We start from the raw sequence: 26,492 nt of genomic DNA on the forward strand, positions 1-26,492 counted from the left end.
TTTACACTTGTGTCCTGTATTTTTATTTTTGGCAACAAACATTTGCTACTACGGTCTACGGATATCTGGCACAGCCACAGACCGGCTAGGAGGTTACATACATAAAGCTTCAACGTCTATCGTGTGTGAGGGTTGAGTTCTCCCATGGATTTTGGTGGAAAACACCTCCAGATAATACGTACACCAATCCTATGCTTTTAAATCTGTGACAAGCAGTGTGTGGAAAGGGGGGAAATTGAAACCTAGCTCAAGAAACCAAAAGAACACGCTCTAGTTCTATCCTAGTACCATTCTTTATCAGTAATGGACAAGGCAATATATACTGAACAAAATGATAAACTCAACATGTGACAATTTCAACAATTTTACTGAGTTACAGTTCATATAAGGAAATCAGTCAATTGAAATAAATTGATTAAGCCCTAATCTATGGATTTCACATGACTATGCCCTCCCAGGCCTACCCACTGGGGAGGCAGGCCCAGCCAATCAGAATGAGTATTTCCCCATAAAAGGGCTTTATTACAGACAGAAATACTCTTCAGTTTCATCAGCTGTCTGGGTGGCTGGTCTCAGATGATCCTGCAGGTGAAGAAGCCAAATGTGGAGGTCCTGGGCTGGCGTGGTTACACGTGGTCTGCGGTTGTGAAGCCGGTTGGACGTACTGCCAAATTCTCTAAAATGATATTAGAGGCGACTTATGGTAGAGAAATGAACATTAAATTATCTGGCAACAACTCTGGTGGAGATTCCTGCAGTCAGCATACCCATTGCACTATTCCCTCAAAACTTGAGTGATCGGTGGAATTGTGTTGTGTGACAAAACTGCACATTTTAGTGGCCTTTTGCCCCCAGCATAAGGCACACCTGCGTAATGATCAGGCTGTTTAATAAGCTTCTTGATAATCCATCCTCCTGACAGGTGCGGCATATCTTGGCAAAGAAGAAATTTTACATGTGTATATTTTTGTTCAGTTTAGTTCATGTTACCCAACTCCACACCAAACTCTAAGCCCACAGAGACCGCTTGTTGATCTGAAAGGTAAGCAATATGGTTCTGCTTTCCACTATACTGCTTGTACCAACAAGGGTTTAGGGGTAGGAGTTAGTATTTGGTATTAGGCATGTGAGTGAAAGATTTATGTAAACTCCTGTGTATATGCCCTAAGTATTTGTCCCAATTCTCTCCCCCGACTACCTAATCTCCTTGCCTCCATGATCACTGATCCAAAATAACCACAAAAAAAGGTAGCAGTATAAGCAATAATATGGTGAATTCCTTTCACCCATCTATCAACATGAAGGGAGCCAAAGGAAGGAACAAGGTAGGGAAATTGGGACACAGTGTAACTCTCTTCCAGTAGTCAGTGGAGAACAGGCAGAGGACACATTCCACAGAGAGCAGAGGTAACAAAGCACCTTTTTACAGATCTGGCTGTACATTAATTTGCATAACAATCCTTAAACCAAGATGAAAAATAAAGGATGGAAAGGAGAATCCCTGGTCACATAGTCCTCTCTACACTCTATTGAATTAATCACAGATCTGAGAGGATTGGATTGGTCAAAGCAGAAGGGTGGAAATCTTGGTTTCACTTATACACTAACCTACATATGCAGTATGAAGCCCATTCTATTCCATTCAGAAAGGGTGAACGGTTGGCCACTGACTAATCAGTGAAGTAATGCAATTTGGTTGGAGGGGTTCATAAAGGTAATCCCCTAACTCAGGGTTTCCCCAAACTCAGTCCAAATAAATCAAAGCTTGATGAGTTGGTTATTTGAATCAGCTGTGTAGCGCTAGGCCAAAAAACCAAAACATGCACCCAGCAGTGGCCCAAGGACCAAGTTTTGGAAACCCTGCCCTAACTTGATGCTGAAAGAAGTTTTCCTCAAGGCTAAGGCAACACCAAACGTACACACTCTCATACACGCACACTGAAATATGAAACATAAACATATAGTATGTGTATGTGGGAAACCTACCAAAAACCTTCTCGATCACATAATAGGTACTAGGCATTTCATTGTCAAATAGCGGCCATCTTTCAAGTTCATCGAGAACCACATTTCAAAATAAAATGTAACACTTTCTTGTGTAATCCTTTAAGAGTTCACAAATCCTGCATTTTCATGCTGTTTCGCTCTAATAAACTTCTCTAGTTTAGTTTAACAGTGGGTATGGATCATTTCCAATAGCTGTCAGTCAAGTATTTGCTTTTAAATGTGTAAATCAAGGGTAGTAGAGGAACATTAACACAACATATACACTGTATAGTCCATTTGTCCCCAGACTGGCAGTTGTATTGACTATGAGGATTTAGGTGCTCCTACAACCTCTCCTGTGTATCAGGAGTGAACTCTCTCGCTAGCTTACAATTACAGCAGCAGGTAGTCAATTGGTTAAGAGTGTTGGGCCAGAAACCGAAAGGGCCCTAGTTTGATTCCCCGAGCTTACTGGGGCACATGGACAGGGGCACTTTACTCTAATTGCTCCTGTAAGTCACTCTGGATAAGAGTGTCTGCTAAATGACATTGGACCACTCAGTCACAGTGTTACGCTTCACAATAAATTGCACAGATACGTGTGTAACATTTTCTGTTGTAATTAAAATGCAACTACCATTGTAACTAGCGAGACAATTTGTCCAATTTCCTTTACACATCAAATCATTGCTTATATACCTTAGTTGCAAAGACCATTTTGAGCAAAACAATTACATTCTGGTTACCAGAGTAGTTAGAGAGTAACTTCATGGTATGAAGGCAAGTTAATGTAAAGAGTTGCCCAGTCTTAGATTCAAATATTCAACAAACAAGACAAAATAATAGGAGGGTAAAAGTTCATGGAACTCTTTAGTTGGGAGAGCTTGAGGGTGTGGCATAACCAACGTACAGAGCAGGTGTACCTTTTCTGCCAGACACGGAGAACAATTTACAGGGTATTTACAAATATACACAAGGGGGGGGGGGGGGGGGGTTGGTGGTGGTCTACGTTAGTCTGATCCAGATCTGGAGATGAGCGGGCCAACTAAAAGAAAACACACCTTGACGAATGGTTCAAAGCCAGCAGGTGACCCCTAACACACCACAACCACCCCCTGCTTTCACCTTTGCGGTGTTTCTAGTCAAGAGGATTCAGCTTCAGCACCGAATGAATCTGAGACCAGGCAAGGTCTAAATACAACCTGAAGTGAAACAGACTAAAGTTACACCAAAACCAACCAACCAGAACACTGGGCCAAACGGTACATCTTGAGAGGGTGCGTCTACTCTTCAAGGACATAATATTTGTTACATCACTGGGTAACTGTGATCCCTAAAACAAAACGAAAGGTAATCCCAGCTGAGGGACTTTTCAGAGTTTACGTAACAGTGTCCTGCTGAGATGGAGTGCGAAAACCAAATGGATGGAGTGCATAACATGTAAACCAAATAGATGCAGGCGAGAAGAACCAGAGACTAATCAGACAAAGCAGAGGTGGGTGTCCTGTTTTAAACACCTGCCAGCGGCCTCACTCCAGGTGTAGCCAGAGGTCTGATCCTGAGCAAAGTGGCATTTAGCCAAGCGTTGTCTGGTCTAACGACTACAATCTCATGTGATGATCTTATGACCTTTTCGTCACACAGCGAGCCCCCATTGGCTAGACAGTGAGGACGGGGGACTTGGATACAGACTCATGCCCCCTGGTCTTGGGGATAAGGAGAAGGTGTTAAGGGGGGCAGAGGGGTGATTGGGTTGACTGATCCCTCTTGGTGTAGATTAGCTTGATTGATAGCCCCCCTAAACCCTGAGGACACAGGGTTGTGGGGTCCGGTCAAGCCCTTTCAGTCCTCCTCACACTCCGTTGGCACTTATCTTGCTCTTCTGAGACGCCTTTGCTTCTTCAGCCTGGAGGAGAGGTCAGAGGGCAAAGGTTAATTTACAAACAAATTATGAAAAAGAAACAGATGGCAATCATTGAATAATGGTGAATTTCAGACGTGGACATTAGCAATAATGTAATAAAACCTGTTATGGGCATACTGTAATTTAACTACTCGTAAATCTTATATGGTTAATGAATGTGACAAATGGGTGGATTGATGGGTAAATAGCTATGATTTCATGTGGACTGGTTTGTTTATCTTTTAATGGTGCTAATCTTCCAAGAGTCCATGGTTGGTTGGTTGGGCAGTTTGTTGTTGTGTGAGTGATTAGGACGTGGTGAGAGAAAGGGAGACATTGGGGTTAATGTAATTAACCACTAACCATCTCTAACCATAAATCAAGACCAAAAAGCTCATTTCATTTTTCACAAGTTATGAAGATGTGAACAGTCTTTTGCTTGCCAGCAGCCTGGCCATCTAGTCACTACCAGTGATGCTCCCTGTGGGTATCACATGACTGAGGGTCAAAGGTGGCTGACCTGAACAATCTGGGCAGGGGTGGGAGGTTTGTCTGAGACGATGACAGCCTGGTCTCTAACCTCTTCCACCTGGAGGAACAGAAACACACACCAGAAATGAGGACTTTCTTTACCAACAACACAGGTCATCCTGGAGAAGATACTGGACCGGTCTGTCTTTGACCACAACCCGTTTATCTACTCTACTGAGCATTCTGTGACCGGGTTGTGTATGTCTGCGTACTAACCAGCCTGTCTTTGATGACCAGAGCTGGGTCCACTAGTAAGTCTGAGGAGGAGGCTGTTGTTCCCTGTGGGGTCTCAGCTAGAGGAGTGGCCTTCTGAAACATACAACACAATGTTACATTATCAACATACATACTTAGTTCTCTTATGACCTCTCGGTTTAACAAAACACACACAATGACCTCCCTGAAAACAAAAACACACAAATGGAATGATCAAAGCCAGTTATGTAAGCAGTGGTGATGCCTTCCACCGAGTGTCCGGAGACTGGTGTAAAAGCCAGAGAGAGTTGGCAGCAGGAACATACTTCAGATGGCTGACCTGCATTTCTATATCACTACACTCAAGAGTTGGAGAATAAACCAGGTCTACATGGTCTGATGGTCAAGCCTTAGTTCTGAGGGAAACCTGTGCTACTGTGAGAATCACTGGAGGCAGAAGCCCTTGACCACAGACATAGAATCAGATCACTGTTCCCAAATACGAACTGATCTGGTTGGGGGGGGGGTGGGGGTCTTACCTCTAGTATGGTTACAGGGGGTAAGAAAATGTAGTCTATTTCATAAGAACAGAATGCTCTGCGTTGTCCTTACGTTAGGTCCTGATCTGGCTATGCCATATGGCTGTGGGCTACACTAGTTCATTTGGCAGACAAGATTTGCTTAGAATTCCTTGGCATTATTTTATAGTATGAAGAATACAATTGAACATAGCTGAATAAAATAGAAAGGATATTTTCTCCAAACGATTTGAGGGAGTGCGGCTAACTAAGAAACAGGTCCTCCGATATGCTTCATTTAGAGTTATTTATGCAACTATAGTTGCGAAACAAATGTTGGGCTACATGTTTTGATTTTTAATACATGCTAAGGCTGCATGATGAGATAAATGCTGATTTGAAAAAAGCACCATGAAAGGCATGGGCTCTGTTTTTTTGCGCAGGCTGTACACACTTCATTAGTCTCTTATTCACAATTTGACAAGCACTTGATAATGCCTCAAATTTCCCGGCGGCATTCACTTTGTGCGATATTGTCCCCCATCAGACTATTCTTGATTTATTCTTGTCTTTACATATACTAAATAAGATATGTATGAAATTTGTTTTGATATAGAATGAACCATTATCATGCACCTGTCTCGATAAATGTCATCTATGCACTTAAACAGGGAATGTACAACGCATTTCCCATGGTTCATTTTCCTGCCAGCCAGGTAGGCTATACTCCTGTTGTAAAGAGAAGAAATGTGCTTAATATTAGGAAAGTTGAGAAATAGTAGGGCTAGCCTATAGGAAGCTGATGGGGTCCTATTTTTAATAGAGGCCAGCAAAACTCTTGTTTTCTCACGCAATTGCATAGCCTGTAGAAATGTAGCGCAACATGAGTGTGTTTGATTGGATTTTTGATTAGATTTGCAATGATGTCAGAGTGATTTAGAGCGACAGAGTACTGAGTACCAGGCAATTAGCAAGTTTGGTAGGCTACTAATGACCATCAGCAGCATCAGTGCTTGAAGCGCTAGGTACAGGGGGTATGATGTCTTACCTCTAGTTTGGGTACAGGGGGTATGACGGGTATAATGGGTTTCACGTCAGTCAAGTACATAGCTCTGGAGAGCAGCAGCAGAGAGGGAGGGACGTTCTCCTTCAAGTGCAGGTCCAACCACTGGAACAGAGAGAGGTTACAGGTCAGAGGCCACTGAAGAAGCTAATTCTTTTTCGTCCCTAATGGCACAACAGGGTGCCATTTTGGACACATCCCTTATAATACAATAAATAGTTTGAATCCTTTAGTGGCTTGACATAATGCATCTTTAACAAGGTGGGCTATACGTTTTGATTTTGAATATATTCTAAGGCAGCATGATGCAACTAATGATGATGACTTGTTCACAAGTTGAGTGTCTGACCTGTTGCATCTGCTGGCGTAGCTGGTCAGTGGTCAGACCCAGTGACCTCATCCCTCTGCTACGACACGCTGCCTGCAGCTCTGACACACTCATAGCAGGCACACCCTCAGTGGCGATCACCTCGTCGTCTGCTTTGATGGTTCTCAGCTGCATCATCAGCTGGAAGCGGAGCAGGTTATTGGTTCCTATGGGCTGGAGCTCCAGCAGCTTACACAGGGCCACCAGCTGGGGGCGCTCTAGATGCTCCAGCGTCAATTCATCTTCAAACAGCTTGGAGAACTTAACGATGTCCTTAGTGGTGGGCTGCTCCCCTGTGTGACGCACCTGGAGATGACACAGGGAGGACAGGGGTTAGTTAGAGCAGTCTGGGGACTTGGGAAACAGACTTGGGAAGGACACATGGGCACGTGAACATTATCACATGTTGACCGTTATCAGGTCTGTATGAACTTAGACGACCAGGGCTAGACAAACAACGGGATGAAAACTTGAAACACTCATGACATTATGGATCAGAGGTGTGGATGCATGCTTTGCCCCCTGGCTAAATTACCTTCTGTACATAGGTGGAGAAGCGCTGCGTCTCGTCCTCTGTCAGAGCCTTGGTCTTGTTCCTCTTGGCCATTTCTGCTATGGTCTCCTGGAGGAATTTAGCCAGCTCCAGCTTAGCAGCCAGACCCTTCTTCTGCTTCTCTTCCTTAAAGAGAGAAAAAAGGCAGAAAGAGAGGGAGAAGTCATTTCTCAAATGGTCCTTATGCATAAACTAGTATTAGCTACTTGCGATTGGTTTTAGAAATAGAGTAGGTAAAAAAAAGAGCCTCATCACATTCTATGAAGTTGCTAGGTAATGTTAAAGAGGGTCTATTTGAAAACAAACTTTCAAAGTGCTCCAGTTGGCTAATGGTGGTCACTACCCTTGCTTCCTGTAAGTATCCCAATGGCCATGATGTGAGCGGCCAGGTCAGGCACCTCTGTTGTACAGGAGCACGAGGACATGAAAGCTATTCAGCCATGAGTGACCGACAAACTAGCCAGGGCCCGGTTTCCCAAAAGCATCTTAAGGTGAAGTTCATCGTTACAACCTTCGTAGGAGCATCGCTAAATCTCAGAGCGGTTTCCCAAAACCATTAACATTGCGCTTGAAAACGATCGCAATCTAACGCCTGCCTTTCGTAGAAGAGCTTATTGCCCTCCCGCGTCACCTTATACACAGAAGATCTCCGCTAAACACAGAATCACGGTTTATCTTCTCTGACCGCAGATAACTTCAGAATACCACAGATAACTTCAGAACAAAGTTGACTACCAATAAAGTTGCCAATGTCTTTGCAATTGATACAAACAAGTGACGTATACAAATATGCTTCAAATCATTTTGAAATACATTCCATGTTCATTCGAGTTCTATTTTTCTACGTGCAGTAATTTGTCTCAACATATTTCATGATGTGTGATTTAGGGCATTTTTATTGGGTAAGCATTAGAATAAGCCGCCTCATGAAATAGCCTTCAGGTTATTACAGAAATTATACTCAATGGGGTGATATGTGAGAGTTGTGTCTGTTTTGATCATCTTACATTATGTGTAATAAATGGTGTATGTTCATGTTCACAGAGCTCTCTTGTAAATGAGAACCCGGTCTCAATGGTGACCCACTCTGGTCACCAAAAAAGAAATACAAATATATTTGTAGCCGTAGTTGCAAATCTCTCTCTAGGAGCTGATCCGTCGTCAGTATTGTGAAATCATTCTAATTTTAAAAAGGTAAGATTTGCATTGAGAAAGCTGGTCCGAGAGCAGTGCTGCCTTTTTCCCCCGATCCTATCAGTATCGGCACTTGCTCCAACTACGCACTTGGAGACTGTCCTCTCTGCGTGGTTTTGGGAAACGCATGTTACATAGTCGGACGTTGTAGGAAAGATGCAACTTTCACAAAAAATATATCATTAAAAAACTCGTAAGTCTAAATTTCATCACTACTGGGAAACCGGGCTCAGGCCTATTGGGTCTAATCCCACACAAAGACCTGGGGTGTCCCAATAATCCATTTCTTCCTGAGTTGTGCACCTATTCACTACGCCTCACAAATGTAAAATAAACATTGGATTAGTGGGGGCATGGGCTAGAGTTTCTTTTAGTAGTAATTTCCTGTCTAATCTATGAAGGGAGGTGAACAAGTGCACACTTCAGGAGAAAATAGATTATTGGGACATACCTCTGCTCATTCTAATGGCCTACAGGTCTAAAGGAAATATATCCCTTGCTTGGGTGCATCTCAAGTGTGCTTTTGTCTCCTTTCCTTTATCTGCATTAGTCCCTGGTTTGAATCCAGGCTGTATCACAACCGGCCGTGATTGGGAGTCCCATAGGGCAGCGCACAATTGGCCCAGTGTCGTCCGGTTTTGACCGGGGTAGGCCGTCATTGTAAATAAGAATATATTCTTAACTGACTTGCCTAGTTAAATTAAAAAAATATATATCAGAAAAATGGAAGAACAGAAAAACAGACACCTAGCATATCATGACTAGATTAGTGCAGATGAAGGAGAGGAGACAAGGAAGCAAGTTTAGACCATTGAGACGCAGTCAGTCATCAACAAGTCAGGGACATTAACATTGCAACAGTGTGAAGAACGTGCCTTCTTGGTCTCGGTCTCGAAAGTGGAGGGCAGCATCTCAGGGAAGAGCTTGAGGAAGACAGGAAGCAGGAACTCCATGAAGGGAACGATGATGAAGACCATGAAGGGCAGCAGGCGGAACAGGTCAGCACATGTCCTCATCAGCTGGAGAGAAAACGGAGGGTTAGCAAAGCAAACAGTAACAGGTCTCACACAACAAAGGAGAGAGAATAAAAATATGGCAGATTACTTATGTAGGCTACAGTTTATTGGTATTATAGAAAGATGCAGTGATGCAATGTGAGTTATGCCCTGTCATTGCACCAACACCTATAGAAATAGAATGCCAACACCCAAGTACAAAGTCGATCCCAAACATTTTGAAATGTGACCGACAAAACAATGTTTTCTTAAAAAAAGTTATTTGAACAAACAAAACCAATGGCCACATCTTAGTTGAAACTCCCATCTGATTCTTGTTCATTTGATATACTCTAGGCCATCTGATTCACAGGACCTTGTTCCTTTTATGAGCAAGGTCCAAAGACTGGCACAATACCTCAGCTAACCCATTACACTATATATCTCAGCTAACCTTTACAGGCGATAGCCTGTAACAAGGCTCAAGATTCAAGGAATTTAGCTCACTTATGAGCAAGGGTGAAAGACGCAAACAGAAGTCTGTATGTCTGATCGTTTAGTTCATTTTATGAGCTGAATGGGGGTGAAGGACGTTAGGTGAAGCCACATATGATGACAGTTCTGTTCATTCTATGAACTGAACAGAGTGAAGGATATAAGTGAAACTCCATCGGAAATTCGGTTATTTCATCGGTTATTTCACATAAGCAGGATAGTGAAACTGTACGTATGATAACGGATAAAGTTTGTCGGATCAGGATAGTGAAGAAAGTGTCAGCCTATTTGCAACGCACCTTCTTGTTAGTGCATTTCCATTTTCGTGTGTTGCGCGTGCATTCAGTAGTCTATGAAATCACATAAAGGCATAAACGCATGAAAGTGTGTATTCTTATTTAAAATGTATGTAGTTCTGTCCTTGTAATGTACTCATCTAAGTTAGGTATTACGTCATGTTTTATGTGGATCCCAGGAAGAGTAGCAATTTGATGAATAGAAAGAGACATCAGTTACAAAACAACTAAAAGTGTAATGACATTTGGCAATGATCATCAGGCATACAACACTTAAGCCTGAATAGCTGTGCCCACTGCTGTACCTGCGTGTCTCGTCTGGGCCACTTATCAAAGCACAACACAATTTAGGATATTGTTATATATTGCACGTTTTAAGTCAATTCACTCATTTTCATGTAGCTGACCTGCGGGAATGTTAAATCATGTTGTCATTGCCTATAGTTTTCTTAATTATTGTGATAGGCTCACGGTTTACAGATACGGAATAGCCCCACTATTTATTTTGCTGGGACGCCAAACCGGATCGGCTTACTTTCACTCCTGGTCTTAAGCCACAACACAAGGAGGAATCCCCTTGACCCACCATGGGCAACACTATGTTAGGATTCTGTCCCTCCGTCTCTAGCAGACTGCTAGCACTGCCAGTCCCTTTCTAAAATAGACCCGGTGCTGAGTAAAGCTCTACCATGGCATTCAAACAGCAAGGGTCACACGGCGGTGTGTTTGGATGTGTGCATGTGTTATTGCACCCATCTTGTATCAGAGGCAATAGGCTAGATGCATCCTTTCAATCAGCCTTACTGATAAACATGGAGCCTGAAGTCAACTGAGGGTGGGTGGGTATGTGTTTGTTTGACGTACTGTATCTACATGCCTTCAACCCGACGTGTACTGTGTTTCATTCATCAATCCGCCTTATTTGCTGATAACCCTGTTTGCTTAATTGGCCTGTGTTTCACCAGACAGCCTATTAGAGAGACCGTTCGGTACACCATCCACATGAATGTCCTTTTTTCAGATAGCAGATTAACCACAACACTGGCACTGTGGCAGGCAGCGTTCTGAAATGTTTATAATCTAAGGGCCAGATTGGGTGACTCAGACCTAAGATTAACTCAGTTTTGTTCTTAGACTGAGGGTTAAACTACAATCCCTCACTACATGTGGTTCTACTCCTTCGGTTGTGTTCAATAGGCACAACAAGAGAAAACATGAATGCAAAAATGAGCAACATTGTTATTGGTTCAATAAGTTCAAAAGGTAGGAACTTGTTATTTTCAAAACATCCTGAGATTTGGAGGAGATCAGATGATCATTAGTTCCTGGTACTCCTTACTACACATCAATGAGTATTCCTACAAATCCTGCCCTCTACCCTGTTATTTACTCCTTAAGGAACAGGTTAAACACAGAGCGAACTCAGCCTACACTTCCTGACTTACCCGTCTCCTCTCCCTGCGTGAGAGCAGTTGTCCGTGCAGCAGTCTCCACACCATCCTCCCTGCAATCTTGGTATCGATCCCCAGCAGCCTGAAGCCGTTGTAGTAGTGTTTCAGCTCATCCACTATCCTCTGGCCAATAGATTTCCTTACTACCTGGACAGTAGGGGCAGCTGCAGCCGCAACAGTGGCAGCAGCAGGGGGAGCAGGGACTGGAGGTTGGGGTGCAGGGGGGCCATTCTTAGGGGTCCCTGGGTGGTCATCCTGGGCTGGGGTGGCAGGGGCCTTGGTGTCCTGCAGCCAGACACAGGAGCTGTGCAGAGATCTGGCCAGCAGGGTGGTACTGTGGTTCTTGAAACCGTGGAGCCGAACACAGTGAGGGTAGCCAGACCTGGAACGCCTGAGGGAGGGTAAGGACGACAGGCGGCTGGGGGGGTCCAGGTTGTGGTGGACGTAGGCAGTGGAGGGGAGAGGGCAGCAGCTGTGCCTCTTAGACAGCAGGTAAGATCCCCTAGAGACAGAACACATAGATACATCAGCATGGTCAGTGACTGCCTGGTCATATTTGACATATCCTTACTTTCACTACAGCAGTCAGCCAGGCACACTGCTGTTCTAATGTAAACTAGACCAATGGTTTGTGGGGTGCCACCTATGGCATTTACAGACCAGACTAGCTTGTTTACATAACCAACTCTTCCAAATGACTTCCTGGAGAGTTAAATGATTGATTTAACTAGCAGGGATCTTGTGGACACCTACAGTGGTGTCCCCACTGTGTGGTTGAGGTAAGTGCAGGCCTAAATGGTTTCTAATATAGAGCCGGTGACCTGGTCTCCTACCTTGATCTTGTTACTGCCAGAAGCACCTGTGCACTGAACACTGCCATTGTTGTTACACCGGCAGATCGAGGTCTCCTGTATGGTGAACAATAAGACCAGTGAAATACATTACTAGAAAAAAATTCATACATACTGTAACTTGACAATTTTCTAGTACTGGTGGATGGCTAGTGTCAAGATATTTTATTTCCAACCGTCGTTTTTTAATGGATTCAGTATGATAAGATGTAATGTTAACGATGCGGATTACATCGTATTGCATCTCATTAGCTAGCTAAATAGCTAACATCTGCAGTCTTGAGAGATTGAACCTTTGGTTAGACAATAGAACATTAAAATATCTTATGACTTAGCAAACCTAGGAACATACAGAGATAATGCATGTTCCTAGAGCAAACACGCTAACTGAAAACGGAAGTTGATTGACGAACTTTGCTAGCTTACCTCGAACGTCAAATTGTTCTCGAGAGAGCTATGCTATGCTATGGCTGCCGTCAGGGCGTCGTAAAGCTTGTCTAAACGAGCAAAATAGTAACGTTACAATCCATTCACAGTTGTGTGCTGATTGAAGATGTGCGACGAAAATCAAGACTGATGCGATAAACCCATTTCCGACGTTATTATTACTAGTAATCCTTTGAGAAACGTCGTGTACCCTTTTGACCAACTTCGCCTATTTGGTACAGTGACCTAACGCTGCTCCCGGGTCGTCACTAGTTAAATTAACAAAGTCATAATTATGGCTAAATCCCGCCCATTTCTACAATTTATCTTCTTAAGACCTGATTTTAAACCTAACTTTAAATTAAGACCAGTTTTTACTTTGTAGCCATGTTATCTAGTGGAAACCCTGCTACTTCACTGAAAAGGTTATTGCGATTCACACCGGGCGCTTTCGAGCAGATCACTTTTTAAGTCGGTGACTTCTTTGGTATTATTGCGGGCAGCCAACAAAAAATATAAGTGCATGCCGCCACCTACTGTATTGGCTGTGTATCAGCGTGCTATTCTGTGGAATGAATTCATTACACTTTGTGGAAAAAATTGCCCTACTAACTAACCCTGCACACATTAAAACTTCACAACTATGGCCCTATCTGATCCTACTCCAGGCCAGCAGCCAGGGAGGATGGGACCCTATTGTTCAAAACATTTTGTAACACTTCTGTAGGTCAAATATCATACACCCAACTACTTCTGCAGCTACCACCACAACATCTATCATCAGTGACTTACGTTCCATTCCTGCCGTACAATTGACAACTATGGCCATAAACGCACCCCCAAAAAATACCTTACTGAAGCTCATTATTCACATGTTATTCCTATCACTCTATTGGCCTCAGCCTACTCACTCTGCACCCATTTTCCTCTACTACTCTTCTTTTCACTGCCTCATGCATACGACACCTTCTGCACTACTCTGATCCTGGCAACCTCAACCTACACCACGGATACCCCTACAGCTTAAACACACAACTTTTCCCACCGATAGTACACATTCCTTTGTCTCATGTTCTCCTGCCTACTTCTCACATCTAGAAATCTCCCTCCTACACACTGCTGCCACATGACCATAAGCCTGACACCTAAATCTCTAATGGCTTCGGGACAAAAGCTCTCATGGTATAACTGACACATCCCAACTTGGCTTTATCTGGTAAAGTAACTGCATCAAAACTCAGTAGTACAGACAGTGTATTCCCTGTTTAACCACTCTCTACACCGGGTCCGCGTCGCACCAAACGGCGGGCGTCACAGACACTGGGAATCTTCAACTTCAGTTGATCATCCTCCACACTTAACACCACTCCAGTTATCACTCCTTTCAACGGCGCCCTGCTCCAGAGAGGAAAGCAAGTCACAGTTCTTGTCCCCAGTCGCATGGTACGGAGTGCATGCTCCCTCTGGACAGCAGAAACACACAAAAAAATCAAAACAATTCCACTTCGAGTCACTTTCACTGACCCAACATATCACAACCTGCTCTCCACCAAACCTGACACCACATACGGATCTGCCAGAAGGCAAGGATCCATTCTCTCCAAAAACCTCATTCCCACTGGGCCAGAATCATCTTTGTCATCATCCGGATGAGGCTCATACTCTGCGGTCTTCACCGCACCTGCCACCGGAGTTAATTCATCCTCACTCTCGTCACGTTCAATTTTCTTCTGTAGCTCTACCACAAGTTCTGTGTGATCCACCACTCCATATTCACTCAAAACATGTTCCACTTTTCTCCATTTTGTTCCAGTCCGCCATCTTACCCCCACCTCATGGCCACACTGGCAGCCATCTCCAAAGTCAGTGACCGATGCCTTTAAAAGTTTGTTGCATTATAGCGATACACATTTTCCTACTTGAGCCTACATGTCTACTGCAAGAACTTTACAGAAATCATGTGATCAGTCATGAACTTGACTGCAAGTTTCTGCAGTTGTTCTTCACCAACTTCCTCCTGCAGCCTTGCCTGCATTGTGGGAGGCTCTATTGTCAACCAATCATTAGGGTGTTTTTGTTTGACCCACGCAAAGGTGGCCAAAGACATGACTAAAATGGGAACCAACTCCATGTATACAGTGGATAGCCTATATACAAATTAATGTAATATTTGATTTTACAATGATATGGGGGGTTGGAGCCATGTTTGTTTCAGCATTATAAAGAAAAACGTTTCTAAACAATGGTAACACTGCCATGTTGATCTGAGACTTGCTGTTGGAAAACCACATTAGTGTCTGACTTTTGAATATGGTGTAATTGCATTCTGCAATTTGGGGCATCACCTGATGTGGGTGTTCCCTGATATCAGGAAATGCCCACTGATACCTGCCATTGGTTAGTTCCAGTTTTATGAGACTGATGGTTTGTTGATGATGGTTTGCTTACATAACAGGATAGGATAGGATAACTAACGTGGCAGGTTAGGATAATTAACATGGCAGGTTAGGTGAATTAGCTTCACAGGTTTGGTGAATTAGTGTGGCAGGTTAGAAAAAATTTGGAAAAGGGTTAGGCTTAGCTACAATGCTGCAGTTGTCAACAACTGTTGTCCTCGATGCGAATGAAACGGCCACCAACCAATGGCGAGCATCAACAGGTATAACTTGATATCAAGAAACGCCTGATATCAGAAAACACCCCTAATTGCGATATGCAATTACACCCTTCTCCAATTATGAGCTGTCGGAGATGCACCTCCCCCGACGTCACTCCTCGACATTTGTCTACAGTCGGTTGCTTTTGCCTTACCACTGAAACATGCCCACAGACTTGATTGTTGTTGACATACTAGAGCAGATGAGGATGGGCTTGATTGACAGGGCTGAGCACCAATAGATGAAGTAAAACATATTTACTAGCGGGAATTAATCCGCTTGAAGGAAAGAACCACTCACTTGATTAACCGATTAAGCAGGCATAAAATAGCATTTTATTGACAAGCAACTTACCTGGAAAATGAAATTGCACCATCGATAAATAAATAAGAATAAACTTATCACAAACAATCCGTGTGCCCTCTCACAGTGGCAACTACACTGAGTATACCAAACATTAGGAACCCCTTCCTAATAATGATTTGCACCCCCTTTGGCCCTCAGAACAGCCTCAATTGGTCAGGGCATGGACTCTACATGGTGTCGAAAGCATTCTACAGGGTTGCTGGCCCATGTTGACTCCAAAGCTTCCCACAGTTGTGTCAAGTTGGCTGGATGTCCTTTGGGTGGTGGACCATTCTTGATACACATGGGAAACTGTTGAGCATGAAAAACCCAGCAGCGTTGCAGTTCTTGACACATACCGGTGCGCCTGGTACCTACTACCATACCACGTTCAAAGGCACTTACATTTTTTGTATTGCCCATTCACCCTCTGAATTGCACACATACACAATCCATGTCTCAATGCTTAAAAATCATTCTTTAACCGGTCTCCTCCCCTTCATCTACACTGATTGAAGTGGATTTAAGAAATGACTAAATAACACATTGGTTTCTGTACCCTGTAAGCAGTCTATGAACAAGGTATGACAGCAATCCATTGGTTTCCACATGCTAACGTTTTAGCATTTGTGGCACAATCCCATTCAAGTCATGGGACGGATGCTAGCATTTATCTAAAATTGATTGTGAAGCTCAGCAAAGTCACTTATAGATGTTTTGAATAAGATGCGGGAAAATGCTAATATCGGTCTCATGACTTAAAAGGGATTTGTGCCACAAATGCTAAATCATGGAAACAGTGCCAGGGAAATAAAACCAAAGTATGGATTGCTGTCATGCCTTATCCATAGATTGCTTACAGGGTAATTAAACCAATGTCATTTTCTAATTTGGGTGAACTATCACTTTAAAATGGATGGCCACACTGTAATATGGAAGGATGTGTCTCAAAGGCTCCATCTAGTGTAGAAGTCTTGAAGAAAGCCCAAATTATACTTCATATAAACACAGATGGTCGTTATAAAAGCAACCGTCTAGGAGCTGTAAAAAGTTAAATTACACTGAACAAAAATATGTACACAACATGTAAAAAGTGTTGATCCCATGATCTGAAAAAAAAGATCCCAGAAATGTTCCATACGCACAAAAAGTTTATTTCTCTCAAATGTTGTGCACAAATCTGTTTGCATACAGTTAGTGAGCATTTTTCCTTTGCCAAGATAATCCATCCACTTGACAGGTGTGGAATATCAATAATCTGATTAAACAGCATGATAATTACACAGGTGCACCTTGTGCTGTGCTGGGGACAATAAAAGGCCACTCTAAAATGTGCAGTTGTCACACAACACAATGCCATAGATGTCTCAAGTTGAGGGAGCACGCAATTGGCATGCTGATTGCAAGAATGTCCACCAGAGCTGTTGCAAAATAATTTAATGTTTATTTCTCTACCATAAACCTCCAACGTCTGTTTGTTTTAGAGAATTTGGCAGTATGTCCAACCGGCCTCACAATCGCAGACCACATCTATTGCATTGTGTGGGCGAGTGGTTTGCTGATGTCAACATTGTGAACAGTGCCAGCCCCATGGTGGTGGTGGGGTTATGGTATGGGCAGGCATAAACTACGGACAACGAACACAATTGCATTTTGTCAATGGCAATTTGAATGCAAAAAAATACAGTGACGAGATCCCAAGGCCCTTTGTGAGGCCCATTTTTAAGGTATCTGTGACCAACAGATGCACATCTGTACTCGCAGTCATGTGAAATCCATAGATTAGTGTCGAATGAATTTATTTAAATTGACTGATTTCCTCATATGAACTGTAACTCAGTAAAATCAATGAATGCATGGCATGTTGCGTTTATATTTGTGTTCAGTATATAATAAACATTTTACCATTTACTTTGGTCGTGACTTTACAATAACGTCATGGAAACTAAACTACAGATGCATTACGCACATTGTAGTGTTTCTCTTGTCCGCAACATGGCACTCTAGGCTAAGCAATGCATGGCTATGGTTAGAACTTTTGATATGTCTACAAATGGAAATATCTCAAACATTTATCGCGTCCTCGCTCCTCGTCTCCTTCTCAAGACCCATTGGATGAGAAAGCCAGAAGTCCCTCCCTCTAAATGCTAAATGTGTCCAATGGGGAAAAGAGAGGACGCGAGGAGTACGTAATCAGAGATTTCAGAGAAAGGAAATAGTGATCCTAACGAGCAATGCCTGGAGGACCGTCATAACGCCTCACCAGCAGACTGTCGACCAATCGTGTTCACGTTCTATGGTGCGTCACGCGGTTGCTAAACTAATCGTAACTTGGCCATTTTCCTCGAAAGTAAGCAATGTCACGATTCCAAAGCTATACGATATTACAGACAAGTTAATTATCTCATATCTCGGAAAAGATTTGCAATGTTGTACTTCTTGTTGACGAAATTCATGCTAATGGGTTGGTTTTTTGAGCTGGCGCTTGACTGACTCCTTGAAGGAGAGTTCTAATTGTCCCAGATTCGCCCAGAATGCAACGCGCGGCCCATTGCCGGGTTGGCTACGCACACAATGGGCCTTAATACGATATCAATGGACTTTCCCATCTCCTCACAAGTATATCTCCTCACAAGTAAAATTCCCGGAGTTATGGTTTAAACTGAGCATACACATCGTTGACATGTCAGGAAGGCGGCGGGAACTACCGTCTTGGATGGTAAGGAAGGATGAGGACAGAGTGAAAGATAAGGAGACACTGAAGAGGATAACTTCAGGCAAGAGAACAAGGAGGAAACGAGTTGAAAGGTGGGCAGTGTAGTTTCATCAAAGGACAAAGTAACCTGATATTCTTGAGATATGAAATAATACCTATACTATAGTGCCCTTACGAAAGACATTGCAGTCAGAATCAGTGGCGGTTAGACGGTGCCGTTTAAGATGAGGACGTTTTTTTTCTCTTTTTCATGAACATGGCTTTATTTCTATTACAGCATATTGGATGACTCATTCATATTCCATTCACCCAGTTCAATGTTACAGTGATAGGTTTCGGCTTACTACACGATACTCGAATTTCCCCTATACCCATCATGAGGTTGCTACAACCTAACCTATGAATTAAAATTTACAACGTAGGTACACACAGGTGTGACACCTCTTCGCTTGTGGACTTCAATGCACAACACATCAGCTGTATGTGACCAGGCGAAAAAACCTTTACAAGCCAAACCCCTATACACAGCCTACATCTTTGTCACTATATTAGCTGAATTATATTAGCTAAATTAACGTCATAGTCAGCATAGCTAATGGAACTAAGGCGATAGTAAGCAGTTACATCGGCGGGCCCTGGTGGCAACAATTTATAATACCAAAAGCTTTCCTTGATTTGGTTAGAGTTCCAGTGTTGTGTTGGAAAGTAGGTTGTTTCAGTAGGCTAAACTAGCTTGTAAGTGAAACTGAAAGTGGAAAAAATGACAATCACCCTCTATATATTTCTCTCTTACTTCTCCTTCATTTTGGAAGAAATGTATTTGTTAAAAACTGTTCAACTGTTGTCTTTCTCTCTTTGAGTCAACACCTCACCACATTTTATACACTGCAGTGCTAGCTAGCTGTAGTTTATGCTTTCAGTACTAGATTAAATATCTGATCCTTTGATTGGGTGGACAACATGTCAGTTCATGCTTCAAGAGCTCTGATAGGCTGGAGGAAATTGTCATAATTACTGTGTAAATCAGGGGTTCTTAAACTTTTTCAGCCTGGGACCCAAATGAGAAATTCAAGCTTTGGAAAATATGCAACTGTAAATAAATATTGGTACATTTCATTGCCCTTATGCCTAAAACGAATGCAATATAGACAAAAACAAATAACATTGAAATTAAATATCCATATAAATATCTATTCAGGTTTATTTTCCACCATTTAAAAACACTCTTACATATCTGTCTAGGTTGGAACTGTTGCTGTTAAAATACAATAAATCTTTTTCATTCTGAACTGGAATAAACTGATTGATCACATCACACAGATGTACAACAGAACACACACACAGGTAGTTTTTGATAGTGCAACTGTGACAGTATAGCTTCCGTCCCTCTCCTCGCCCCTACCTGGGCTCCTCTGCACACATCGGCAACAGTCACCCTTGAAGTATCGTTACCCATCGCTCCACAAAAGCCGCGGCCCTTGCAGAGCAAGGGGAACAACTACTTCAAGGTCTCAGAGTGAGTGATGTCACCGATTGAAACGCTATTAGCGCGCACCCAGCTAACTAGCTAGCCATTTCACACCGGTTACACTCACCCACCTTTTCTACAGCAACCAGTGATCTGGGTCACGACACCAATGTAACAGTATAGCTTCCGTCCCTCTCCTCGCCCCAAACTAGGAACCCTCTGGACACGTCGACAACAGTCACCTTCGAAGCATCGTTACCTATCGCTCCACAAAAGCCACGGCCCTTGCAGGGCAAGGGGAACAACTACTTCAAGGTCTCAGAGCGAGTGATGTCACCGATTGAAACGCTATTAGCGCGCACCCAGCTAACTAGCTAGCCATTTCACACCGGTTACACTCACCCACCTTTTCTACAGCAACCAGTGATCTGGGTCACGACACCAATGTAACAGTATAGCTTCCGTCCCTCTCCTCGCCCCAAACTAGGAACCCTCTGGACACGTCGACAACAGTCACCTTCGAAGCATCGTTACCTATCGCTCCACAAAAGCCACGGCCCTTGCAGAGCAAGGGGAACAACTACTTCAAGGTCTCAGAGCGAGTGATGTCACCGATTGAAACGCTATTAGCACGCACCCCGCTAACTAGCTAGCCATTTCACACCGGTTACACAACCCTAAGTAACAGTACAGATGAAAAATAATCAGGCCTACTGTACATCTTACTGTATAAATTATTGTTGAAAGAAAGTCTAGGTTGGAACTGTTGCTGTTAAAATACAATTCATATTTTTTTATTCTAAACTGGAATAAACTGATTGATCACATCACACAGATGTAGACCAGAAAACACACACACAGCCCTTATGAGAGGTGTGTGGCTGGTTGAAGTTTTCAACAAGCATGTATATTCTGGGCTCCGTTTTGATGTACACTAAGCTTGATCATTTTTAATCTTCATCTGTACTGTTACTAGGGTTGCACTAACAGTAGCTAGCTTGCTTTGGCGAATGTTAGCTATTAGCTGTGTACAAGGCCAGGGGATTGTTTGAAAGAGAAACTCACATCTACTACGATGAGAGCTAGTTAGTACTCCATTTTTTCTGCTTATCATCACCTGTTATAAAATGACAACAATGCCTTGCTAGCTGACTTACTTTTCCATTGTCGAAGCACTGTTTCCTGAAGCATTCTGCTCTGTTCTCAAAGAACTCCCTGGGTTTGCCATCATGCTGTGGATGTTTGTCCAGGACATGTCGTTTTATTAATTTGTTTGTTTTGAGAGACTCATTACTAAGCACTTCCCCGCACAAAACACATTGTGGGCGCTCCTCGTTATAAGTTTGTATGAAAGAGAGAGAAACTCATCGCTGTATATGCGTTTCATGACAATTGAGCCCAGTCAGAATTTGTGGCTAGCATGAGTCCATTTGATGACAACGGTGAGTGATGGCGAGTGGGAATGACAAGTCAGTGGCAGACAGCGCATCAACTGCTGCTGGACGACAGTGCTGCGTTGTGTGTGTCGCGGAGTGATCTTCAAGGAAACTACAGAAAAAAGATCTGGTAAACCGCGAAGCACACGGGCATCTCCCTCTCACACTCGTGCAGCTGCCAAACAGAGCAGAGACCGCTGCCGAGCAGATCAATTCCTGTAATTAATTAAATAATTATAAATTTACTCTGACACGTCGCGACCCACGATTAACAGGTCCGCGACCCATACTTTAAGGCTGGTGTAAGTCTATGGAAGGGGGTGAGAACCATGAGCCTCCTAGGTTTTGTATTGAAGTCAATGTACCCAGAGGAGGATGGAAGCTAGCTGTCCTCTGGCTACACCATGGTGCTACTCTACAGAGTGCTGTTGAGGCTGCTGTAGACTTTTTGCAAAATAGTGTTTTAAGCATTTATTTGACGTGATTTATATTTAGTATAGTTTTATCTAAAAAGGATAACTTTTAAAATGTTTTACAATTGTAATTTTTATGAAATTCACTGAGGAGAATGGTCCTCCCCTTCCCCCTCTGAGGAGCATCCACTGGTCAGAATGCAGTATAGCTGCAATACACTGTACTGCAGTTATATATTGCTTCCAAGATACGTTTTTTACTGCAGTAATTTTGCATTTTATTCTGAAAAATACCAGTCAAGTACAGTTACTGCAATTTTACTGCATTTTCAAAATGGCAATCGTTTTCTGTAAGAGTGTGGTTTCAACCACTAACTTTTCTATTTTTCAACTAAAAGTAACCTGATGGCCTATTATCGGCTATATGAAAAGCATTCATTTTCTGCACATAGGACTTAATTTTCCCTCTCTTGCTGTTCAGAGTGGCTTTCTACTGCATGAATGAAAAGGAACTGGTGGAGGCAGCTGTCAGTTATTTGAATGATTTTGGAGCTGGAGAAGATGGAGCTTGTCATGGTGACAAACAGGTGATGTTCCATAGACTGATGATTCACTGAGGGGTATGGGGGGATGCAGCTAGCTAGCTTAGACCACAGTATGAAAGACCTCTAGTGGGGACCCCCAGCTGTTATTTGATCTAATCCAGAGCTAGCACACCCGATTCAACTCATCAGGTAATCATCATGCCTTTGAATAGGTGAATCAGGTGAGCTAGTTCAGGGCTACAACAAAATTGTGAAACGTCTGTTGGGGAGGTTTGAGAATCATTTCTAGTGGATATAACTGAGCTATTTCTGTCTGCTTTATCCAATTCACCCTGTATATTGCATTCATTCCTACAGGTCAAAAGTAGTGTGGTGGGCTGCTCTATGAATGCAAAAAACAACTGTGTCAGGGAGAAGAAGAGGAGGCTGTCTGAGTTGGACGTGGTGGCGGAGTCCTCAGACTCTGATGCCCAGGAGAGGACGTATGTCTCAGAAACGGACATCGACGTAGCCGAGGAGGACACTCTACTGTACGCTCAAAACAACAACACTCACAATAACAACATAGAGCAGGGACCTGAGGGTCAGAGTTCAGGACCAGGTCATGGTCACTACGATGCTGATGGTCCAGGGGATTTGGCTCAGGATGTTGAAGGAGCAGAGGACCACTCACGGTCACAGTCTCCCACAGCAGACGATGATTCCCTCAGGCTTGTAAGGGAGATATTTTTCACCTGATGATGGAACACTTTGAACTTTGAGATGCTTTCCTTACAAACTGAGATGGGGGGGGGGGTACACAGTGAGGTCATGTAGACTAGAGTATATTAAAAATAGTCAATGGGGGCAAATGGGACCCATAACATGAATGATTTCCTTCTCTGCTAATAGTGGGTTCTTGGTATATGTTAGTAAATACATCTCAATTGAAAGCATTTAGGTTTCATCTGTGAAGTGTTTAGGCACTATGTCTTAGAAAAGGCCTTGGGCCTAAAAACTGGCTCACTAGGTGCAACTAATGATGTGTACAATATTAGGCGCAACTGCGCAAGATAGTTTCCCCTTTATTAAGAGCATTAAAAGGGCAATGACATACTTTGTAATAGAAACAAAAAATATATATAATTGTGATTGAAGAATAAAATGTGACTACCGGGATATTCTAAAGGCACTTTTATTGATGACATTTCTTTTTAAAAGCTGTAATATGTCACTTTTTTGGCGACCTGACCAAATTCATATAGAAATTACAGAAATCTTTGTTGACCATCAACATACTCTTATGATAGGCTTATGATCAACAGGCATGTCATGCACTTCACAATTTTGCAACATTGTTGACGAATACATCATGTACATTTGAGACTCGTGAGCAAAATTGGTGGTTTAACTTAACCTACTTCACCTAATAATCATTGTTATCACACTCATTTACTGGAACATGACAGTTAGCCAGAAGGTATGCAATATCTTTTTGAATTACTTAGGCTAGTGGTTGATTTCTTAAAATTACTGTAGCATTTTTGTTGTCAACATTGCCGACCACAATACAGTAGGACTATAGTAGTAGTGGTCAAAGTATCTCTGTATCAGAGTTCATATTGGAAACTTAATTTGATTTAAAAATATACATTATGTACAGAACAGAACACAAACATGAAAAGACAAAATAAAGTTATGAATAGTATGTTTTCAAAAACATTATATAGACATAGTCATTTAAAATGTACACCTTTTTGGTTGATCATGTTGAACACATTGAAAAACTTGAAATAAACAAATCAAAAGTTGACTTGTTTTTCCTGACCAGCAAACAAATGTTTGCCAACGTAAACTGTTGCAGAGAGGTCAGTTAGGGGTTGCTGAACATTTCCTCTTATTTGAACACTAGGGAGGACTTGACAATCCCATGTTGGTTACCAGCAAGCCTCTCCACTGGGTTATTAGTTATCATAGGCTGTCGTCTCATCTCTTAGCTCCCGCCTCCCTGTCATCCAGGTCAGTACAGCTGCTGTAGCCAGCTCAGCATTAACAAACACACAGACATAGTACCCTGCTGTCATACCAGCCAATGACACATAGCTAAAGTGGAGCCCCACAAACACACAGAGGCCCACAAGCATCAGTAGGCTGGAAGCAACCTGACAGCTGACACTGAACCACAACACCCCTCTGTCATCACAGCAGACTGCAAACAGAAAGGCCATGAGGGCAAAGGGCACCAGCACCAGTGGAATATACAGGCTCATAATGACCAGAACCCTGAGGATATACACTAATACACCAGCGGTGGCAGCCATGTTGTTGTGTTGATCATCACAGATAACTCCAACATCTTGTCCCTGGAGGCAGAAGTTGAAAGGGCTGATGATGGCCTCAGTAGAGCTGACCAACTGGCCTTGTAACACGATGAGGGCGTAGAGCTGCTGGGTGAGGATGAAGACGAGGAAAATAGCCACTGGAGGCCAGCAGCGTGGAGGTCTTCTGGTGCTGTGCTCCACGGTTGAGAGGTTAACCATCACGATGCACCTGTAGGAGTCAGTGCACTTTCAATACCTCTCCTTGCCTCGAGTTGGGGTACTGTGGAGAAAGTAAATAAATAAGATAGAGGGGTCTATACTTGGACATTAGAAAAAGTTAAACCTAACATTTTCCTCAGTCTCAAAATGTGCATCAGCCAATTAAAATCCGACGTAGTTGCATGTGATGGGACCAGCTACAATGTAGTGTTCTATCAGATAACCTGCCACATGTTAGCCCTATGCTAACCTCACCAGCTGACAGTGATTTCCTGTAACAAATTCCACATCAGCCTATCAAAGATCTTAAAGGCCCAGTGCAGTCAAAAACGTGATTTCCCTCTTTCCACACTACAAGGTCAGAATAATACTGTGATTAGGATGATAATGCCCTCAGTGTAAGAGCCATTTGAAAAGACCAACAAAAATTTCAGCCTGTTTAGGTGTGATGGAGTTTTGGCCTGCCTGGTGGCCAGTGATGTAGTGCAATTCTTTTAGATGTTTTCATCAAGCTGTCATCAAGGCAAAGGGTGGCTACTTTGAATAATCTCAAATATAAAATATATTTTGATTTGGTTCACAGTTTTTTGGTTTCTACATGATTCCATGTGTTATTTCATAGTTTTGATGTCTTCACTATTCCAGTGGTTCCTCCTTTAAAAGTTGTGTCATACTGTGGCACACCTTGCGGGCTGCTGCAGCATTCTGTGGCACGTTATCTATTTGTCAGCCATTTTTTCTGTTAACGCAAATTATTGCTAGTTTGACCACCAGAGGGCATCTTTGAGAAGCATTTGATAGTCTTCCATATAGGCATTACCAGAGAATTTAAAACCTTTTCTGTAATAACATAGCATATGGGATTGATTTTAAGAAATTTGGCTTAATTAATTTGATTAATATTATGGTGTTTCTATTCAGAGAAAAACAACAAAACGAAACCATCAGGGTTTCCATTAGGATGGGAATGGAAAATATGGTGCTGTACAACGGGAGGAAGGAGTAGGCCGTTCTTGTAAATAAGAATTTGTTCTTAACTGACTTGTCTAGTTAAATAATGGAGCATAAAAGCATAACATTTCTGCACCCTAATTTTCTAATTCTTGTCTAGCCAATACCCAAATGGAGATTAAGAGAAAATAAAAAGCTCATTGATATATCAAGACTAGTCCCCATGCTTGCCTCAGAACAGCGCGAAACGGTGCTAAAAAAGCGATTCTAACTTCAACATCCTCTTTAAATAAATAAGACCTTCACCATTTTTAACAGCACATTACTCAACACTAGTGAGCCTAATTTCGCCTACAGTATATCGAAAAAAATGTTTTTCAATGACGTGACTCTCCGCCAATAATTACATTTAGAGGATTGGAGGACTCTAAATTAATATCTAAGTGGCATTTTCTGTTAGATATTCTCACAGATCCTAAGGGGCTTTTATATAAATCTAAATTAATTAATAATACATCGCTTTGTTTAAAAAGTAACGATATTTTGGAGATTTCGTTTTAATTTTAGAGTGAGAAAAGGCAATTCTTGAACATAGGGTGAGACATTCTCACTAATTTG

At 42.6% G+C, this 26,492-nt stretch overlaps 2 protein-coding genes and 1 long non-coding RNA gene across 7 annotated transcripts in view; 1 reads left to right on the forward strand and 2 right to left on the reverse strand.

The window, feature by feature from the left end:
* Positions 1–21,191, reverse strand: LOC106585068 (LETM1 domain-containing protein LETM2, mitochondrial). Of its 5 annotated transcripts, none has more exons than XM_014170836.3 (11): positions 13,036–13,296; positions 12,825–12,895; positions 12,381–12,455; positions 11,542–12,049; positions 9,186–9,329; positions 7,099–7,242; positions 6,546–6,869; positions 6,182–6,301; positions 4,637–4,729; positions 4,410–4,478; positions 1–3,892 (listed from the first exon to the last, which is right to left on the reverse strand). In XM_014170836.3, the coding sequence occupies exons 3-11, from the start codon at positions 12,425–12,427 to the stop codon at positions 3,839–3,841; spliced, it is 1,503 nt and encodes a 500-aa protein (XP_014026311.3). In that variant the 5' UTR covers positions 12,428–12,455; positions 12,825–12,895; positions 13,036–13,296; the 3' UTR covers positions 1–3,838. The 5 variants fall into 5 exon arrangements, with proteins under 5 accessions (XP_014026311.3, XP_014026313.3, XP_082824641.1 ...); XM_014170838.3 differs by having other exon boundaries at positions 13,203–13,221; XM_082968515.1 differs by lacking the exons at positions 12,825–12,895; positions 13,036–13,296 and adding an exon at positions 21,168–21,191 and having other exon boundaries at positions 7,099–7,238; positions 9,182–9,329.
* On the forward strand, positions 18,153–24,194 carry LOC106585066 (uncharacterized). Its single transcript, XM_014170826.3, has 3 exons — positions 18,153–18,634; positions 22,341–22,446; positions 22,762–24,194. The coding sequence occupies exons 1-3, from the start codon at positions 18,510–18,512 to the stop codon at positions 23,140–23,142; spliced, it is 612 nt and encodes a 203-aa protein (XP_014026301.3). The 5' UTR covers positions 18,153–18,509; the 3' UTR covers positions 23,143–24,194.
* LOC106585067 (uncharacterized) overlaps positions 23,563–26,492 on the reverse strand; it is a 10,466-nt gene continuing 7,536 nt past the window's right edge. The window contains exon 2 of the long non-coding RNA XR_014382506.1: positions 23,563–24,984. This is a non-coding gene — a long non-coding RNA (uncharacterized LOC106585067). The remainder of the gene's footprint in view (positions 24,985–26,492) is intronic.

Source organism: Salmo salar, chromosome 24, assembly GCF_965601325.2.
Source record: "Salmo salar chromosome 24, fSalSal1, whole genome shotgun sequence".
Classification (NCBI taxonomy): Eukaryota; Metazoa; Chordata; class Actinopteri; order Salmoniformes; family Salmonidae; genus Salmo; species Salmo salar.

Coding starts and splice junctions, on each gene's coding strand:
- LOC106585068 (XM_014170834.3), bottom strand. CDS start 14,679: ATGGCTGCCAGTGTGGCCATGAGGTGGGG. Junction 12,456..14,650: donor AGTGTGGCCATGAGGTGGGG/GTAAGATGGCGG, acceptor TTCACCATACAG/GAGACCTCGATCTGCCGGTG. Junction 4,479..4,636: donor TGGTCATCAAAGACAGGCTG/GTTAGTACGCAG, acceptor CTGTTCCTCCAG/GTGGAAGAGGTTAGAGACCA.
- LOC106585066 (XM_014170826.3), top strand. CDS start 18,510: ATGTCAGGAAGGCGGCGGGAACTACCGTCTTGGATGGTAAGGAAGGAT. Junction 18,635..22,340: donor AGGAGGAAACGAGTTGAAAG/GTGGGCAGTGTA, acceptor CTTGCTGTTCAG/AGTGGCTTTCTACTGCATGA. Junction 22,447..22,761: donor CTTGTCATGGTGACAAACAG/GTGATGTTCCAT, acceptor TCATTCCTACAG/GTCAAAAGTAGTGTGGTGGG.